Here is a 22,487-nt window from a genome sequence, read left to right as displayed (position 1 = left end):
GTAGCTTTTTAACAAAAACCAAACAAACAACAAAAAAATAAATTTTGAAAACTCTCTGTCTCTCTGTCTCTGTCTCTATCTCTGTCTTTCTGTCTCTATCTCTCTCTCTCTCGTGTGTGTGCGTGTGTGTGTTTTTGTGTGTGTGTGTGTGTGTGTGTGCATGTGTGTGTCTGCCTGCGTACATGTTTGCACTGAGGGACAACATATGATCACTGTGATTTAATTGGGTTAAAATTATGTCAGGGAACAAAATGCATAAATCATTTCCAAACCCGAAGATTCTTCTTAATAGTTATTGGAAACAACAACAATTTGAAAATAACTTAGGAAAATGGCTTTCATTTTATAAAACTTTCAGAGACTTCCTTCTATTAGAGATATGGACAAAGCTAGTCTATGGACATCACTACTGAATGTAAGGCAGCCAATATTTGTGCAGAGACAATGTTCTCCCAAGCAACAGCAGCCCCTCACTTCCTGTCTCCCATTCCACATAGAGACTCTGGAGAATGCAGAATTAGGGTCATAAATTTCAATTATCAAGATCTCCAAACTAAACCCCTTTTATAGATGATCTTGGCCTTTTGTAGGTCCTAGCACAGAAAGTATCAATAGCCAGAATTATCTCAATGTTGCATTTTTATGCCAAGAGGTTATGGTTCTGAAAAATTATACTTATACTCTCAGTAAAATGGTGTTTACCTCACATATTTAATGGTGAAATAAAAATCAGAATGTTTCCTGATATAGTAAGCAATTTCCTTTTGTGTCCCAAGACCTTCCCTGCTACTACATGGTGCTACTTACAACCATATGGAGCAGATGACCTGAATTTCCTGAGTTGTTTGTGAGGTCTGTGTTCTCAAGCTTTGCAAGCGCTGCCTATGAACTGGGCAACTGTTTATTCATTTTTAATAGCAGAGGAAATGCTCATGGAGGAATTCACACAGCCCTTTCCCTCTACAAAAGAATCAAAAAGCAATGTGTACCAGCAGCAAATAAAAGTGGGGTGGGGAAGTGAGTGCATGGGAATAAATGCGTAGCAAACTTTCCATAAAATATAACCTAAGCATAGGAGATAGAACAGAGTAAAGGGGATGCAAACAATAAGGCAAAACAGGCAGGTCCCAGGGAGGAACACACACAGTAGAGAAGGTTGAGGGAGCACAGGGGCATGGCTGCAGGCAGCAGCTGATGCTAGGAAGGGGTGCATGTCTTCTTAAGATTGAGTTTGTAAATGGGGCTAAGATTTCACATTAGGGGCAGGAAATTCAAATGCATTACATTATAATTTTCTAGTTCTCATCATTTTATTCTACGATTGATCCATTATCTGATTACAATGAGCCATTATGAACTTCACTTCTTCATTAGTGATACAACAAATTATAGAAAGGCCGAAGGTGTGTGTGTGCATGTGTGTGTGTGTGTGTGTGTGTGTGTGTGTGTGTATTTTCACATGTTTTTCTACATGGGTATATGCCCATACATATGGGTTTGCAGGCACAAGGAGGCCAGTATTCTATTCTAGGTGCCTCACTTTATCATGCTCCATGCTAATATTTGAGTTTTCACAAACTTTATAGCTTCCCAATTTAGCCAGACTGATTGACTAGCTAGTTCTAGAAGGAATCCACAGATTTGCAAGGGCTGGAATTACAGACAGATATACTTGTACTGTGCTGTAACATGTGGGTGGGCAGTCAAAATCAGGTATGCCTGATTAAATGACAAACATTTAACCAACTGAGACAGTTTCCTAGACTATTAAGTGCATTTTTTTTTTACAACATGAAAGCAATTTGAATGAATAACTCATTGCAGAATCAGAGATGGACAAAGGACCATGAATAAGATTGATTTCGAATCCCATTTTCCTGTCCAGTGAAATCTTAAGACAATGGGCTTTCAGACTTAGATATAATAGTATTTGGTCAATATTCCTGAGCTCCTTTCTATGTCTACTGTCAAAAACTAAGTAGCTAATTTATCAGGAAAGTCTAAATACAACTAAACACTCATTATTCTTAACCGAACAAAACTCATTTTGGAGAAAATAAGTCATTTACCATATGTGTTACAATTTAAATAGTTTATTTGGGGAAATTATTTGAAATCATTTGTACATGGAATCAAGTGGTTTGATGAAACTATTAGACAAAATTTGCATGTTATAAATATATGTAACAGAGGAGAAAGAAAAATTTAGACCAGGCTCAATGGGACATTAATTCTTATTAAATATCTGGGACTAAATGAACCTGCTTTTTCTTTCAAATATTTTATGTATTAGATAATTTTATGAAAGTTATTGGCATAGATACTAGAAATTTCAGTTCACTTAAATCTGAGTTGAGCTTTTAGAAGCAACTTGCATTCTGATGCAGAAAATCTTTATTCTCCAAAGCAAGTATCATCAACCCAGTTGGAAATCATTTTGTGACCTCAGAAACAAATTACAAACTACATAATTATTTGTTTTATTATTAAGATATAAACCAAGTTTTAAGCTAATAGAGCAGATTGCATAAAGTCAATTGATATTTAAAAAACGTATTTGTGTGTGTATGTGTGGGGGGGGAGAGAGGAGAGAGTGAGAAGCTGGGGGTAGGGCATGGGCACACACATGGCCTATATAATAAAGTCAGAGGACACCTTTGAAAACGAAGTTCTTATTCTCCATTATAGACACCCAGGTCAGGCTTACACAGAAAATGCTTTTACACATTGAGGTATCTCCTCAGCTCTAGACCATTTTTTATCAGTTAGTAAAGGTTGTTAAATATTTCCTGTATTTATCAAATTGGTTACTTTCAGGATAAAAGAAAACCTAAGTCCTGAGATCTGCTCCTGGATCGTTAAAATAGACCTCTCCATGCTGACGAGTCTGGGAAAATGCTATAGAGTGACCATTTAAACTGCTGACCAAACAGTTGCTCTGATACTCATATAAACAGAAAAGTGCATTTATTTAACTAAACTATATGGATTGCTAGATTAATACAACAGTTAGCTCAAAACAGTTTCCCCATCATTTTTTTGCCAAATATTAAAATGTATAATCATATGGTCATAACAATGTTAAAACAACCTTAACACTGGACTATTTAAATTATGGTAATACTGACTTTGTTTTGAAAAATATAGTTTTGGATAGAATTTTTCCTCATCTTATTTACTGTAAGAGGTAAACAGCCATCTGAATTGTCATATATTGCATGATTGCTTTCATTTGTGACAAATTTCAAACATATTTAACAAATTTATCAAGTATTTTGCCTTTGACATCTTTTTAAGACTTCAGTAAACCCAGCTGCTACAAATTTTCTGGCCTTTGAGCTCCTTATTTCTTTTCAATGTCTAACATAAATTAATCCTTTTAAAATAGCATATCAGTTTGTATTTTATTTAAAGTATAATATAGACATATATTATATATTATCTCATATGAGATATATATCTCATATTATCAAGATATTGAATTTAAGAACTAAGTCTTATATCACACTTTATTTTTAATATGTTCAGTGTTTTCCTTTTTCCATAGAGATGGATTTTCATATTTCTTGTTTATGAGTTTTGCTTTCAATTTGCAAGTATCAGCTGCAGCTTTCGTACCTCACAAATTTTGTTAGCGCTCATTCATATTTTTTTGGAAAAATTTTCAATTAGTCTTGAAAAGGTCCCAACATAATTTAGCAGACTTTAAATAAATATACCACTATTGATTGAGACAATAGGTTTCCCTGTTTAGCTATTCATGATATGCATCATTCAATGACAGAGCACCTGCTTAACATAGGCAAAGCTACGCTACAATCGCCAGCACCAAAGGCTCTTTGACATATCACACACTACTCACTCTGTCTGGCAGAAATTATAAAACCTTTCTTTCTATGTTACTATTTTAACAAGCACCTCTCTAGATAATTCACTATCCCGTGTGTATAAAATATTCTCGGTTATTAATATATCTCTCAGAATCCCAACAATCATACATATAACAATACAGACATTACTAGCTTCTTAAATAAGAGCAAAAATACTTTTACCATACTATTATTGATCATAATTTGTATTCATCTCTCCATCAACAAATATTTTGATTTTCTCTATTAGACATTGATTGATACAATAATGGTAGATTTTTCATATTTAATGTGATGAACCCCTTGTCAATGACTCTCGTATGTGGTTGAATGGCTGTTCTTTTGCTGCAATATGTGAGACCAGCTTATCGTCCTGTAATTGATCTTATTGGCTGCTGCTTCTGGAGTAAGGCCATTAATTATGTTCGTGCACTAGGAGACTGTAAATGTTAAATAAGTGAATTGAACCGAGAGAGAATTCTTTTAATATGAATGAACAAAAATCTATTTCCTCATGCTACGTGCCGATAGCAGTTCCCTGTGCTAAAACATATCCTGTAGACGTGATCCTCTTAAGGAAAGCACCAACTTTTAAAATAAGCATACTGCTACTTGGTTCATCTTTTTCTATATCCTGTAATAACTATTATTACTAACCTCTCATGACACTGTGAATCACGATGATTGATAAACATTCATGCAAGCTACACATTCAGCTCAAAATTTCTTAGAACTCTTCAATACAGAGTTTACTGTGTATGTATCTTTAATTTTGAGAGAGCCATCAATGCAAATTGGTAGCTTGTTAATTTTTTTTTTCAGTGATGCTTCTGTAAAGTGTCACTTGTGTGTTAGGTGCTATTTTGGAAGTTTTCCTTAATAATTGCTCCCTAGAAAGAATTAGCCATGCTTAAACACAGATAGGCATATCATGCATCAATTTCCTTATGAGTTAAAATGTATTCTGGGCACCAAAGATAGGTGCTAGATGCATTTTTTCTGGATTGGATGGCAAATGAGCAGAAATCATTATATATGAAAATCAATTATAATTATTATGCTATTAAATAAGAACTCTCTACTGCTTATGAATATCTCACATTAATACAAGAGAATGTGGCAAAAACTAGACCTGCAATATAGTGTTTATAATACTTTCAGTGGTGCTTAATTTACAGAACACAGACAGAAACAGGAGCTATGGTCACATTTCTCAAACATATGCCTTTCTCTATCCCATAGCTTGTCACTCCCCATCTTTCTGAAACTTCCCCTGCTAGAACACTTTCAGAATTAATTTATTTTAAAGCATATATAAAATAATTCCATGTTTAAATATGGGTGACATCTAAATACTTATTGAGATATTCAATGATGCATTGCCTGTAACTTATTTTTAATTTTTTATAATTACTTTTATGTTTTCAGATTCCAGTCATTACACCCCTACCAGTCTACCCACACACACAGTTCCTTTTCGCATTCCTCCCTCCCTCTGTCTCCAAGAGGATGTCCCTCACCCAATCTACCCCCTGTCAGTCCTCCTCACTCCCTAGGGCTTCAAGTCTCTCCAGCGTTAGGCACATCCTTTCTCACTAAAGCCAGACCAAGCAGTCCAGTGCTGTATATGTGTCAGTTGCCTCAGACCAACTTGTGCCCCCGATGGGTGGCTCAGTGTCTGAGGGATTTGATGGGTCCAGGTTGGTTGAGACTGCTGGTTTTCCTATAGAGTAGGAAGCCTCTCAGCTTCTTTTAGCCTTTCCCTAGTTCAATTATAGTAGTCCCTAACTTCAGTCCATTGGTTGAGTCAGGAACCTATCATAGCTATCCTCCAAGAAGCCCAAAAAGTAGCTGACTGGGACAGATGCAGACACTTACATCCTGTGACATTCTTAAACCTCATGCCTACCTCACCACCACCACCTCTTTATCATTGTTAAGATCTTTACTATATCAGCAACTCTGCCATATACTATAATAGTAGAGCTTGAAGAACTTTCTCCTTCCACATGTTCAGGGAATAGAACATAGCACCTTGCACATTTTAGGAAGATAAGTGCTCCTGTTCTACTTTAGACTACTTATACAAAAGCTCAGTGTGTCATCATGAAGATAACTTTGAAATACATTGTTCTGAAGCCTAATATAGGGCAGTCAAATAAAGGTTACCATCATGCATTTACATTTCTGGAAAGATCCCTATATGAAAGAAAGAGATGTAGCTTAAGGATAGAGTACTTTCCTTGCATGGGAGATTCCCAGAGTTCAATCACTGGTGCTGGAGGATGGGTCTAGGGAAGAGAACATGGATAATTATTGAATAAAAAATAATCCCTGTTTCTTTTGTTAAGTTATAAATAGTAAAAATATATGCTGATTGGAACTTTGTACTTATTGATAGGAAGATATCCAAATCATGTACTTGTAACCACATTATAATTATCCATAATTAAACAGTGGATTCCAGATGCCAGCATTTGTTGTAAGGTGTGGACTCAATGGCAAGAGAGCAGTGAAATTTCAAAACACTGAACATCAAAGACAGAACATGTTATTATACTTTTATTTTAAATATTTTAGTTTTAATTTTATTTTATTTTTTTGCTTCTAACTGAAACTATTTTTCATACAATATACTTTAATCTTCCTTTTCCCATTTTCCAAACTCTGGAGATCCTTTCCAGCTCTCTATTTGCACATTCTGTGTCCAGTGAACAAAGAAGCAAAAAGTCCAAGAAAATTAGAACACTTAAAAAAATCATATACACATGAGCAAAAAAAAAAAAAAAAAAAACTCAAAAAAACCCAGAAATCTTATGAGTAAGCCAAAGATCAGTAAAATGTCCAAACAAGCAGTATGAGGCAAAAGGTCTCCAATAATAGCATTGACTTAATTTTGTGTTGGTCTATACTGTTGAACATAGTTACCCTTTTCAGTGAGACTCCATTACAGAACATTATTATTTCCATTGCAAGCAGATGCCAATTAGAGACAACTTCTTTGTTAGGACAGAAAGAGTCTGTTTACTTCCACTGGTCAGCACTGGGTGACAACTGGCTTAAACCTGTGCAGGCCCCATGCAGGCCACTCCAGTCTGTTAGTTCAGATGTGCATCACTCACTGTACCTGAAAGACACCGATCCTTGGAGTCATCCATTACCTGTGGCTTTAACAATCTTCCTGCCTCCTCTTCAGCAGAGCTTCCTGAAATCTTGCAGGAGGTTTGATAAAGATATCCTATTCTCCAAAGTCACTCACTCTCTGGAAATTATTCAGATCTAGGTTTCTATTTTAATTCCCATGTGCGATTGGAGAATGCCTCTCTGAAGATAGATAAATAAGTCACTGATGTATGGGTATAGCAGACTGTCGATTGGAGTCACTTCATTTAAATATTCCTTCAGCAGAACAATAATATTTCCTCCTAGGCCATTGCCTATCTAAACTCAGGTTCTCCACCTGAGCAGTGTCAGCCACTGGTTACATCTCATAGAGTAGGGCTTAAACCCAATTATAGAGTGGTTGGTTACAAAGACAATAGAAAAACATTTTATTTTGAGGTAACCTTTTATGATTTTGTCTTTTGTAAAAAAAGGGACTACACTGCTATGCTATTGAAAAGAGACAGAGGGCAAAATGAGATTTGGTTCTATGTATTCTGATCATGGATACAATGTTGCCAATCTCATTCCTTGGAGGCAAGCTTAGATAAAGCCTTTGCTCCCACAGAGTTGCTGAAAATCGTGACATGAACAATACTTTACAATTATGGAAGCTAAGATGCACTGTGTCTTTTAGCTTTACATGGGTGTTTTCAGAAAATGGGGTGTGGGAAAGACAAAAGGAACAGATTCTGGTTACTGCTGCTTTCATTTATAGATTGCATAATTTTGGACCATAACACTTACTGTGTGATAAGGAATACCTCTCAGTATTTCTATTGTAATTTCCTCACTAAATAGTTAATTGTATGTTAAAATAGCCTGAGATTTTTGGAAACTGATGAATAGTATATAAGCGAAGAATCCTAAATATTAGAAGGGCTTATTCAGTTTGCTGGCTTGTTGAGTCTCTGAATGCATTTACAGAATTGCATATCCAAAATAGTGTGGCCTTGTGAAGATTAGTTGAAGTTCAACTAAAATATATCTAAGTTAACTAATAGCAGGAAAACAAATGAAAAATTCTAGAGATAAAGACAGACTAAGAACAGAAATAAACTTTTTTCTCTATAACAAGCTTATACATAATAATACATTACCAATTGTCGTGGTCATATTTTGTGTCAACATGACACATGCTAGGGCCACCTGGATCAAAGCGCCAACAATGAGAAAATATTTCTATTAGGTTATCTGTAGGCTAGTCCATGACATTTATTTCTTTTTTAACTTTATTTTAAAAAACAAAGATAAAAGAAAAAAATTTAAACATTTTTTCATAAATGTATACAAATACAATTGTGTCAGTACTTGCTTTTTTTTTTCTTTTTTTTAAGGTTTGATACTCTGCATGACATTTATTTTTATTGATGATTGATATTGGAGGATAAAGACTACTGTGGGCAGTGTTGACAAGTGGTACCCTTTGCTCTAATGTTTGAGAAAGAAGGCTAAATAAGCCTTGGGGAGCAAGCCAGTAAATGTTGTCCCAGATTTTTGTTTCAGTGCTCAGTCATGGACTGCTCCCTGAAGTGTAAGATGAAATAAATCATTTTCTCCCCAAGTTGCTTTAGGTTATGGTCTTTTTCACAAAAATAGAAAGCTAATTAGGACATCAATTGGAAAAGGTTTAAAAGCCCAGGAAGTATAAACCTTTTGAACTATTACACACAGAATTCTCTTTCAATCTTTTTGAAGTGGGAACATAAAATTGAAGAGTCATGACATACTCTGTACCTGATCTTCTGAGCCTGTAATCCTTGAGTTTTTATCAGAATCCTTTGTAACAGGAAATGAAGAAGTATTCCTGTCTTTGCTGTTGTAATTTAGAGAATTTAAAGAATAACTGGCATCTACTGTGTTCCATGGTGACATTGGGTAAATAATTTAATCTTCCTCAGATTTCTCCAAAATGGTTTTACAATCTTTGTTTCTACAATAATTTAGATGTTCCATTAACTATTGCTTATAGAGTTTCACCCTATAAACACCTTGCCATTTTGGCTCCTTAGGTAGATAAGCGGGACTGAGTGTCTCTGTGATTATTGCAAAGACAGAGTGTACCTCACCATCAAAAACGAGTAACGGACAAGCTCTATATTTAGTGCTATCCTCTTGAGAGAGAAAGAGAGAAATAGGGACAATTAAAGTCCTTCCAGTCAAGAGCCAGCATAAATTACATGGAATAATTCAAGATCAATTTATAATATTACTAAGAGTTTCATGATCTGTCACCATGCATTAGTGTTTGCCAGAGAAAATAGGGCTGGAAAATTAGCAAGGTTGAAGGTGAATAAAAGTCCTATCTCATGCATGGAAGCTCTGGGCACATGACCTGTCTGTGAATCATATTTATATTCAAAGACTTGGAAATTAGTAACTTGAAAATAGCTATATTTCTAAAATAAAGTGATTCGAATCAAACAGAACAAAATTAAGTTATAAATGACATAAGAAATGCATGTGAGTTTCTTAAAAAATACTGTTGCACATGAATTATTTTCATGATTAAAGTCATTTTAAACTACCCCTGTATATTTTCTATCTCCCTCTCCTTTTTCTCCCCCCTCCCTCTTCCTCTCCCTCTACCTCTGTCTCTCTCTCTCTCCTCTATCTCTGTCTACCTGTCTGTCTGTCTCTACCTCTTGGTCTCTCTTTTCTATCTATCTCCTCCATGAAACTCTTATGACATGCTAAATAAAAATTTGAGGATCTATAAAAGTAATTTTCACATAAGTGAATGATGTATCTTCTAGCACAGACATTCTTGAGAACATATAATATGTATCTCAAGAACTTTAATGATACATTAATAATCTTGCACCAGCAGAGGGCTCCCTGCTGTAAGGTAGCTCTATACCTGTGAAGGCCAGCCATTCCTGTTAGTGAGGCACTGAAACAGGACTTAATATTTGCTTTGGACGTCAGAATTTTCCTGATGCCTGTGTTTAATTAAGAAGTATAAAAACAAGAACAGAGAAAAGCCAAACCCACTTCTGATGCTTGAGATTATAACTAATATTTTCATTATGCAAAGTTAATCTTCTTTTGCAGTCCCAGCTTGAAAAGTAAATGTGCTGTAGTCCTGTCTCATGGGTGCACAAGCACCTGAAAACTGATTAACTGACATCTTCCTTTGCTTCTTCCTTGTGATCTTAAGTAACATTCTTATAACAAAGCAACCATTTAGTCTCCAGGACGCATATAAATTAAGAGCAATGAAAGTCATTAATTTAGATTAGCACTTTTGACTTGGACTGCGAAAATTCTCACGTGAAATTGTCTAATAAATATTAAAAGAAATGAATACTTCTTATTTTTCAAAGACTTGTGCGATGCTTTTCTGAACTCAATTCTTAGCTCTGTCAGTTCTCTCCAAATGAAACATATAATAGGCTTTTGAAATCTTAATAATCATTGTACACAAACGAGCTTTGTGAATTCTGCTGAGATAATTTTATTATCAGTATTATGATCGTTTGAAACAGCATGAATTATGAGGTCCTCTTCCTGTTGCTGCCACACACTGATGCAACTTTGTAGAAATCCGTAGTGTAGATTAACCTGATGAATAAGTTTATTCTTTTCCATTCTAATCTTCATGTAGTTGGTGTGTTTTTATATAGTGCACCACTACAGATGATTCATTTGCTGAGGCAGATACAGGCTCACACAGACAGCAATACATTTTAAAGATAACAGAGATGTATCTAAGTATACTTTTAACAAATATTAAAGCAGAAGTTGTCAATCCAAGAAGACAAATGTAATTTTCACTCTTTAAAAATCTTTTAGCCACCATTTTCTTTCCATATTCATTGTCACAGAGAAAAAGCAAATACAGCCTCAACGGATATGAATTATTAGGTTTATAGTAAGAGCAAAACCAAATAATTCACATTAATTTCATCATAAAAACAAATGTGAAAAGCATAGGTAAACAAATGCTTTCATTTTTTTCATTAATGAAGTAGCTCCTATGGGTACCATGTAGGATACCAATCCGGCTCTGTATCACAGTGGTGTAGCATGGACAGCTGACAAGACGAATAAACCTATGTGCATCAAGGCTTTTTCCAAGAGCCAGAGGTGAGTTGTTTTATGCTTCTTATGCCCCAGAAAGCAATGCAAACCGAAAAGAAAATCTAAAAAAAGACAACACCAGAAGTGAGTAAAAACTTTTGTTCCAGTGAGTTAAATTATTTTCCTGGAAGAAAACAAACAAAATAATTTTATGCAGTCCAATTACTTAAAACTTAGCAAGCTGTTCAAGAATGGAATTTAGTTAACAACAAGGCACGCTATGTGAAGATAAAAATAAATGTAAGAAGGGTTTTTGCTCCTTTTTGTTGTTGTTCTTATATTTACAAGTATAGCTTATTTAAAGATACAGGTTATATAAAGTAGACACTGAACATAATAGAAACCATTTTTGTTCTGCATTTGTGGATACCAAATGCTGTGTGTTGTGAGTTAGATGATGTCATTGCTTCCATAGTTTAAGGAGGCTTAGGAATATGATATGTGAAAACATTGTTGAAGAAACACTTTCCTCTCAGGCAATATACTCTAGCCAACCATGAATTTCATTCAGCGGGAATGAAATTCACAAAACTGTGGCTAATTTGTCTTCCCCATCTTTTGATCTCACTGGGAATTAAAATGTAGCTGCAGAATTTTTCTTAAAATTGAAGATATATCTAAATCATAAAAAGTCAGCCTGCTGATTCCATTAAATTTCTTGCTTTTGGATAACACCATAAACTCAGAACAAATCACTAAAACATTATGTATGAAAATACCAATAGGACTGCACAGCTCTTCCCAGCAAGAATAACGGCTGTAGGGTTTATCCTCTGCATAATCTAAATACTATATCCCATAATGCACCTGTTTATGCACTGGTTGTGGGTTGTGTGCCTTAAGATTTCACCTGTGTGAACTCTTTCTCCCTTTGCCTTTTTTTAAACCATAGGACTGCCTTCTTGATCTCCATTTTAGGAGACTTTTAGATTCATGATGAAAGAAAGAATCAACCAAACTCATTGTAATAACTTTGCAACAAGACAGTTATTGTAGTAGCATCTATCTATCTATCTATCTATCTATCTATCTATCTATCTATCTATCTATCTATCTATGTATCTATCTATACTGTACAAATCCCTCTACAAAATATGACAATACTACCAGCTTCTTTTCCCCAAGAAGACATTTACTATTTCTGAAAGGTGCATTAAAATATTCAATGGAAAACTACTTAAGCAGTAGATGCAAACATGGGAATATGTTCTGGTGAGGTACTGATGTGAAGCTAATGCCATCAACTGAAGTCAACCATTAATTCATACAAATAACCTTTCTATCAGGATGAGAATAATGAAATAATGTCATCAGCATTAAAGAAACAAACTACTCAAATTAAACAAAACAAATTTTGGAAAGCATTGAAACTTAGATGTGATGCATTGTCAAACTTCACTTTAACCGCCCGGTTGTTTCTAGATGATCATTAGTCAGAGTATTGGCTATTCACATAAGTTTGTTCCCCTCATTCGGTTCATTCCTTTAAGCCTATAAAGCCCCCCAAAATGAAAAATAAAATAAAAATCAGTAGGTATATTGGAGCAGAAGACAAGAATAATATTAACATTTTGGAATTGCTTCTGAAGTCAAGCACAATGTGTTTAATGGCTGGTTTTCAATTTATTTCTTTTGACTGTAACTCAAGAGAAATGACCTCATGAGATTTCTCTTGGCAGTGCCAGGCTAAATAATACCAGGGACAGAGAAGAGTTGTAACGCCTCCTACATCTGAGTAGCAAGTTCCTTTTGTGTCTGAAAATGAGTTAGTGTTCACAGGGTAACTGAGAATACATCTTCACAAGAGCATCAGAGATGATGTCTGTAATATTGGTAAATATATTATTGGATTTCATCATACTAACCCAACAACTAGTACATTCTAGTAGAGTTTGAAATATATGTGGGCATAGAAGATTTTCCTAAGTTTAAATCTTATGTTTAAGGACACAAAGTTTTCCTCCACAGAGGAAAACTAGACATTAATTTCCTTGTACCTCCAAAGCTCTATGTGAAAATTCATGTGACAAAGGTAATTTTTCCTAGTCCTAAAGTATGGAAGATTTAATTTAGATTATGCATACTTCTATCTAGCCTCTCAGTGATATAAAAAGTCTAAACTAAACCTAAAGTGAAAAGTTAAAAATTATAGGTTATGACAGTTACTAACCCACAATAATGGAAAGCCATTACATGATTGAAACTCTGGTCCAGTTGGGTTTTATAGACTTCCTTCCTACCAAAGCCCAAGCATTAACTGTTTCCTACCCTTCCTGACCAAATGCAGTCAGCACCCAACAGAGTAGCAGGGTTCATGTTTTTACAATTTCTCTGTTTGAGGCATCTATAGATTAACCTTCCAAAAAGAGGTCCAGTTGGTGGATCTCAGATGACTCAATTAGAATTGACTAATGTGCTGAACAGATACTGGTGTCAGGCACTCTTGGTGTCTTGACCAGTCTGTGTTGTCTGAACCCTATGACACAGTTTGGGAGACTGGTATGTCATTTGTGGATGAAGCAGTAGGAACAACAATGTGTTAATGTATCATTAGCAGGCAATCTCAGGAAGATCAATAGCTAGGGCAGTGCTTCATGTTTGCAGTAATTCCCAGAAAGCCCCTGTGTACAGACAACTCTGAAAGGAAAATTAATGGCATGAGCATCTCATCCAGAGTGATAATTTTGTTTTAAGAGTAACAATTTTGACTTGCAATTTTTAAAGTCAATAACTGCTATGATTCTCAGATGATTTCACAGTCAATATTTTAAGAATGAAAATTAGACCTCTAAAATGTAATAACACAGACATTGACAAAGGGTCACAGAAATGACATAAAATAACCATGTCCTTCTAAACTTGTCCTTATAATTGATATTATTTTAGGAATATTAAAGTAGAAGACATTATTTTTATATATGAATAAATATGATTAGATGTATTATATTACCAGATATAACAAAAAATAAATAATTTAATAGAAATAGTTATTTGTCATAAAACTCACATAAACACTTGATTATTGATATCAATTCTATTAAATTTTTTCCTTTCAGATTTTATTTGATCTTTTATTAAGCTGTTTATTTGTGATTCCATAGTTGTTGAGATTAAATGTGTTTCATTCAATAATTGATCATTAATTTATCTCTCAGTCAAATAAAATAAAGGCTGAGAATATTTTGGCTAAGCATAATGACAGAGTAAATAGATTTGTAGCATTCTAAGTCATATTTTTATATGTTACTCTAACGTGTAGATATGTTTTCTGATATATACAAATTCAATGCTTCCTAATATAACCTAACTCTGGCCAAGTCACTTGGTTTGAACAGCTGGATGCAAACCATGACACAGAGGAAGTTCATTCCCAGTGTCAAGCCCTCCTTGTGCTAACACATCATTAGTGGTCCTTGTCTTTGGGCTATTTTCCTGACTTCCCAGGGACTTCAGCTCTCATGCCTGAACTTTGACCTGTACAGATGCTCTCTATGTTGCTTCCACCTCATTCTAAAAAGATCACCAGTTGGCAGGTGGCTAATCTGAGCACCTAATCCCTGTTAAACACCAGTGGGAGCTATTGTCCTTTCCCAGTTAAGTCTGTTTCTGAGACCTTGTTGAAAATGGATCAAATTTAATCAAATCAGACTTCTACTCTACTAGAGGGAGAATCATACAAATAGGAATAATTTCATGCAAATGGCATGCCATAAAGTTGAAAAATCCTCAAATCACAAACCGAGATGGTTGACTTCTTATATTCCTTTGTGCGTATTCATCTCTTTTTGTTTGGGTACACTGAGCATAAATATTCAAAGAGACCAAAAGACCAAAAGAAACAAACATCTTTTTTGAATTGTAGGCCATTGTAATAACAGCTAGTTAGTAGTACAACAGCTTTTATGGAGGGTTAAAAAAGAGTTTTAATGCCATTTAACTTAAGTATAAGTTTGTAGGTAAAACATATGCTATAAAATTTCTTAAATTATTTATAAAAGAATAAATGTTTATGGGATAACCTGTACCTTGTCTTTTGCTACTCTGTGAGTTCTTTGTACTATTATACTTCTCCACCATTTTTCTCCGACACTTTTACACACCTAACCATAATTAGGAAGGATAAAAAGGATGGACAGGAAAGGAAAGAGATTCCTAAATAAAGTCAGGGGTCAGAAATCAGGCAACAATATGATTAGACTACTTCCCTTGATTTGGGGCATCAAGTACCTTGGGGAAAGTTTGATCTTCTCTGTCAGATATCTAATTTATTCTTATTGTTGGTTTTTTTTTTTTTTTTTTTTTTTTTGAGCACTACTTAATAAACTGCTACCAACAACAACTAGCAACAACCAACAACAATGAACTACCAACAGTCCACTTTCTCAGGACCGTAGCATTTATATAACCTCTAACATGATCCCAGATTCCAAATATTGCAGAAACTATTTGCAACTGCAAGTATGTCCAAAGTGTTCAGTCATTTTCTATAGGTGAGAATCATTTATTCTAAGTGACTAAGGAAATACCTCAATCATTCAAACAGGAAACTGTGTTTTGGGGGAATACTAAACATCATTTCATTAAAATCAAAGTTTAGGCAATTGTGTAAGTTTACAGAAAATGTGCAATTCTATAAGTTTCTAGTATTCATGCTAAGCACAGTACTCATTCATATCTCTGACAGCTTGTATATGAGGCCTAGATACAAGATATTACTTTTCTGTTAAACCTATTCCTTTTCCATACTATAATTAGTAGATATAAATTACAAGCATTAAAATAAAACTATTTCAAATGAAGAGCAAATATTGCTCTCTGTGTTGGAGTTAGGAGTACTGGCTGTCATGCAGATGACCTGCTGTTCTGTTCCATCACCCGTATGGAGACTCCTAATAATCTGTAATGCTATTTCTGGAGGTTCTGATGCACTCTTTTGACTTTCACAGGCACGAGGCACACATAGTGCACATGTATACAATTCAGGTAAAGCACTCATATACATAAAATAAGAATCTACTTTTAAAAAAATGTTTCTCTAATGTCAATGAAGTCTGAAAAACAACAGTTTACTAGCTACTGTGAGAATTGCCAACAATGATAAGCAAGAACTACTTTAATAGAAACATGAAAAATATCTAAATTATGTACAATTACCTGAATAAAACTAAAATAACACTTTAAAGACTATGATTTGAGTATTTTAAAAATGACTTGTGAGCATTGCGGACTTGTGGACTCAGATAGGCACTGAACTTGCTTATAGTATACTCTATAACTGACCAAGATAATCACTTATATATTTCCAGACACTGTAGTATTACTAAGAAGTCTTGAGAAATGGTGTGTGTGTGTTAATTTATAAACAATATTTTATAATATAACCATACTATATTTAATATCACTTCTTTGGAAAATTTAGTACTATTTGCTTTTCAAATGAACTGGTTCTTTTACTATGTATTAAAATAAATTAAAGTTCTTAGCCTTAAAAAGGAAACATGCTTCTTATGCTCATATATAAATGAAAATTGTTTGAAAAAATATATTTCAGTCTTTAAGTATCTCCTGGTATTAGTTTCAATTAAAAGTACATTAAACAACTTTGTTGAATTTAAATAAAGTCTAGGTTTAGGATGATGTTTCAAACATCAGAAGTCACATATTTTTAAAAGATTTAAACTGACTTCTATACTGTGAAAACTCAGGTACTATTTCACCCTAAGCTAAGCCGATGAAAACATTAAAAACACAGTTTTATTGATACAAGAGATATATAATCAATATTAATAAACTCTTTAGTCTCAACCTGACAATCTCATATCATGCACACTTTTGAAAGTCTAGACCACCAAAGAATGTGTGTATTCCTTTTGGCACTATTTGTGAACTAGTCTGCTCTCTATCCAAACCACACTTGAATTAACACATAAACACTTGGGAATGACGAAAATTCTTAATAAGACGAGGGTTTACTTAGAGCTCTATGAAACCTACCTACAATTCAGAGAACATGTCTGAAGACAATTGGCCTGAATTAGCTACTGTACATGCAAACCCATCTGGTTGAAATTGTATAAACCATATTAGCATAGAGTGAAAATACATGCAACATTTCACAAAAACATCTGTGGACTTTTCTTCTTTGAATTTAAAGGTTGAATTAATTTTCTGTATTGACACACAACTTTTAGGAATATTAACATTACTCAGCTTTGTTTTCCGAGTATAGTATCTGCTCATACAATTTTTGTATGATTTTGAGTTGCTGAGTTATTAATTTTTTTTGCAATAGTACTGATGCTATGCAGATTGTTTTTCTTATGGTTTCTAAAGATTTTGGTATATTCTTACTATTCAAGCTTACCTTTTGTTGTTGTTGTTGCTCTTTTGGTGGGTTTTTTTTCTGCTTTCTACAATTGAACGACTATTCTTTCAGTTTGAAGTTGAAAGTGAAATTAAGAGTGCACTCACTGAGTGGAGGAATGTTTTAGAAAAATGTTCAGTTTTACAGGACTCAACCTGACAATCTAATATCATGTACAATAAAGTGCACACTTTTCAATGTTCAGATTTACCAGGGATTCACTTGCAATTACCATGAAGTAGTCCATAGTTTTCTTTGTATGTCAGTGAGAAAGGCACAGAACAAAACAAAATAGTAGAAACAAACTCATAGGCATGAGCATCCTGACTTAGCTTTTAAGAAGATAGAACTAATAACAGAGAACAACACATAACAAGCACTTGAACTTTACCCAGTTTCACTTCTTACTGAAAACTTATTTACATTAAAGTTACTGATGGGTAAACTGTTCTAAATGCCCTCACCATGGTCTAAAACTGAATGAGTGAGAGATGACTGGACTCCTGTTCCTCCTACTCCTCTCCTTCTCCTTCTCCCTCCCTCAATGCCTTTCTCTGCTTCTGTCTCTCTCTGTCTCTGTCTTTATCTCTATCTTTAACTAGTGAATTTAAACTTTTAATAATAAAATTTCTACTTTTTAATTTTATTAAAATTCTTTATAGATATAGGAATTAAATCCAAGCACTTATAAATGGAAAAGAAAATCTCTCACCACTCCAAAAATGCCCCATAGATACATACATTTCTTTTGTACTTCTAAACATCTACAGAAATGCTTTGCTTATAAATAAAAATCAATTCTCTTTGATTTTATTATGCCAGCTTATTAGTAGTACACGGTCCCTTGCCTTATGTCCAGTACATTTGCAACAGAACACTTTGAGCAAATTTTTTCCTGGATCCTAGTCATTCATTGTCTCTAATAATTATTTCTAATCAAGATATCCATGGCAACTGATCTAAGATCTCATATATCTATATTTCTAACTTACTTCTCACTAATAAGATTAGAACATTTGTATTCTAAAACAAAACTGTGTTTCAATAAGCTCCATAAACGGAAATAAATTATTCAAAATCTTGTACCAAAATTCCATTTCTGAGTTTAATGAATGACAGCAAACTGATCTTTCAGGAATCTTATCATGAAACAAATGGATATTTAGTACTTCCAGGAATAAAAGCTTATGTTCTGAACCTTGCACAGAGGTGGGTAAAAATTCAATGTTTGTACAATACTAAAATCTGCAAAGGCACATGTTTACAAATACAGAATTACATTCAGCAGTGATTATCAGGATGTTTGATTTTTTGTATTTGTAAACTAATTAAGAAATAAAAACAATATTCTCCTAAGATGTATCCTATTTTTCAGGATAAAATGCTGTTTACAAACATAATTACAAGTGGTGTCTGGTGTTAAAAATAGAACAGTCTTAGAGAGGTTTTTTGAAAAGAAACTTGCATTGTTTTGCTTGCGTCACAGGGATGATTAGAGCCCCACTAAATGGTAGCCTCCAGAGTAGACTAATAGCAAGCCAACAATCCACATATGGCTTGCAGCTTGAGGGATTTCTCAGAGTCCTGCTAGAGATGGGACTGCCCAAATGGCTTTCTGTGAATGTCCTCAGTCATAAACTGTATCCTACTAGGCCAGTCATGCCAGAACTGGACCCAAGGGTATACAGAGCTGTGGCTGATGGCTAATAATGACAACTTCCTAAGGAAGCTACAGCTGCTTTTCTGAGAGACACCCCAGATGCCTGAACTTTCCCTTACTTTCCATGTGGACTACCTGTTCTGGCAACACTTCCAGGAGAGGGAGAAGCAGGCAGCAGACACCCAGCTGTTTCTAATAAGTTTGGTGATATAGGTCCTGATTAAACAAGAGCTGCATATATCCAAGGTTCATATTCTAGCTTTAAAGCTGTGAAAACTAAAATGCATTAGTCTGTACCAAACACACATCTCTTAAGTTCTGAATGATGATAATAGTAATAACAACTTACGTATGAAAGCAAACACATAACTAAAGAATGTATCACAAACCAACGGAATCTACACAAATTGAGTGACAATTTATATATGTGTATAGACATTTAAGAGTCAAAATGCACAATTCACATCTTTCACAGAGGATCTTGAATAATATAGTGGAATATCTGTATAAAATCTCTTATAGCAATTCAAAGGTAGAAGTGTTTCTTGAAACACTCATTGACAGAGTTGAGAGGAAGTAATAAGTAACATTGATTTAACTCAGAGGAAAAAAATACTAGAATGATAAATTATTAGAATGGGCAACTAATAATGGACCACAAAAGAAAGGGGCCCAATCTGGAGGAATATATAGATGATGCATCAGGAGATCCAGGATGGCAGCTCACAGACTTCACCTCTGCTATATTTTCCACAAGAGACTTTAAGACAAATGTCTATTTGAAAAACTACTAAAAGCTCCAATATAGAGCTAATGTAAAGTAACTAAATTTAAAGTCACAACTGACAAAATTTTGGATTTCTAGCTCTTTGAAATAAATAAGCATGCCATCCTCTCAGTTCATTGAGTATGTGATGTTAGGTATTGCAATTCAAAAATAAAAATAATAGAAATAGCATGAAAGTTTGAAGAAGTTGGCAACATGGAAGCCAATGTAGACAGTTCTTGGTTCATCTCTATATGGATAAAGTTTGTTATGGATATTTTATAAAGGAAAAAATTTTACAGGATCTTTGGGTTTACCTAGGTGTGCAAATTATATCATACCAATTGGAAAAAAATAGCATGGGGCCTCCTTCATATAGAAATAGATGCACAAAATATCATGTGAACTCAACCCTCAATAGATAATGTTTCCTTTCTTCCTTTTTCGATACAAAGAAATATATTTGAAATGCGATTTTTATCTTAAATAAATAATTAATGCTACTAAACTTTTAAGTCTACATTTTTACTTAAGATAATATGGTAAATTCATTGGAAATATTAATTGAAATAATGTACATGAAAATCTATTACAGCTTCAATGGTGTTTCTATAACATTACTGTTACTGGCTTCTGTGTGTGCTTTCATGTTATTATTACCACTGCTGTTAGTGACTCAGACTTAACAATGATGTGCCCTAATTATTCACATAAGTAATTCTCCATTGTTTTTATGTAATTTTGATTATTATTATATAAGACACATAGGAAGCATTTTTTATTTTATTTTTTTAAACGACTTTATTTTTGCAAAACAAAGATAAATGTAAAGATTTTAAACTTTTTTTGCTTAAAATTATACATTTTTGTCAGTACTGTTTGTACATTTTAATATACACTTCTTTTTATGCAAGTATTACTTTAGTTAATACCTTTAGTTATGTACATCAGAAACATTGGTTACCTAGTACATGCATATCACATAAATGCAAAAATAGATGATATGATGAAAACTACATATCATTTATCCTAGTTTAAAATAATTTTAAAAAACATATCAAAATGGATAAAGGAGAAAAAAATCTCTAAAAGTAAAGAGCAGGAAACTTTTTTAGACCAGTGTGATTTAGCTTCACTTTAGGTCTAAATTTTTTTTCACAAAAATAAAAAAAAGGGTTTTAATAAGACAACATATTGTCTGATTCTCGTTCTAAATTGCTCTCTAAGGGGAGACATCACAATGCAGTAGCTGTAACCATGCTGTTGCAAGTAGTAGAGCTTTGGTTTCTTGATCAGGTCCAGGCATACACTTAGGCATGTGGTATAACCGACCTTAAAGTAAATCATCTGTTTTAGCTTCCTTGGCAAGTAGATGAAATCAACTTAAAAGTTCAACCTTACAAAGAAGATTTGCCATTGACAAACCGCTTTTAAATGGAAAACTTTCAGTAATCTTCCCACTTATTCTAGCCATTTTTTTAATCACAATGGGTTCTCTCACTCTTTATCTTTGAAAATCACAAGTCAAAAGTATAAAAAAAAAAGTCTTAAAAGCTCCGAAACCTCATGCTCCATGAAACCACTGCCTAAGAGCTCTGAAATCTAATTTGTAATTTTTGGTCAAAAAATGACTAAGTCATTTTCTAACTCTAGAAGAGAAAAAATAGAAGTTACCAGCACAGTATGATATTATAAGAAAGTTCCCAGGATTTTAGGAAAAACCATCGATAAATGTCTTACCCAAAGTATTGGCATAAAAAAGGTCACAAATGGACAGAAGAAAAGTCATATAAGTGCCTTGGAACAAGAATTCTTTATGCATTCTGGAGAACATAAAAAGACTAGAACTGAAGAGAGAAGTGGTATCTTAAATTACCTGTCCCAGATAGAAAAGATTTGTAATTTCCACAGACATAGTGGTCTGTGCCATTCAGTTGTCTGAAATTTTACAAAGCCAGGGCATACTAGGGACGGTCATCTTTAAAAAGTAATGTATGGAATATTGCCCACATGATAGCAGATAATGTATCAGTAATTGCATTGATTAATCTGAGGGTTCTGCAGAGGCTCAGTGATATGAACACAAAGTGAAATACAGCACGTACTGGGTAAAGAATATAGGTTTTTAGGACTTCAATTTCAAAGGTAAAGAGAAATTCTTAGGCAAATGTATAAAACTAGAAAATATCATCCTGAGTTAGATAACCCAATCGCAAAAGAACAAACAGGGTATATACTCAATGATAACTAGATATTAGCCCCAAAGGTCAGAACACCCAAGGTACAATCCAGAGACCACATGAACCTCAAGAAGAAGGAAGACCAAAGAACAGATGCTTCAGTCCTTCTTAGAAGGGGAAACAAAATACTCACAGTAGGAAATACAGAGACAAAATTTAAAGCAGAGACTGAAGGAAAGGCCATCCAGAGACTATGCCACCTGGGTTTCTATCCCATAAATAGTCACCATACCCAGACAATATTTTTGATGGCAAAAAGTACATGCTGACAGGAGCCTGATATAGCTGTCTCCTGAGAAGCTCTACCAGAGCCTGAAAAATACAGAGGCAGATGGTTTCAGCC

At 34.2% G+C, this 22,487-nt stretch overlaps 1 protein-coding gene across 1 annotated transcript in view; it reads right to left on the bottom strand.

Annotated features, from left to right (window-relative positions):
* Positions 1–10,426: 10,426 nt before the first annotated feature.
* Positions 10,427–22,487, bottom strand: part of AGMO (alkylglycerol monooxygenase) — a 314,763-nt gene continuing 302,702 nt past the window's right edge. The window contains exon 14 of the mRNA XM_080929205.1: positions 10,427–11,176. Within this exon, the coding sequence (XP_080785331.1) occupies positions 11,096–11,176 (81 nt within the window). The 3' untranslated portion in view covers positions 10,427–11,095. The remainder of the gene's footprint in view (positions 11,177–22,487) is intronic.

Source organism: Micromys minutus (genome assembly GCF_963924665.1).
Source record: "Micromys minutus genome assembly, chromosome: 1".
Classification (NCBI taxonomy): Eukaryota; Metazoa; Chordata; class Mammalia; order Rodentia; family Muridae; genus Micromys; species Micromys minutus.
Note: the sequence above shows the minus strand (reverse complement) of the source record. Positions and strands in the feature narration are given on the sequence as shown.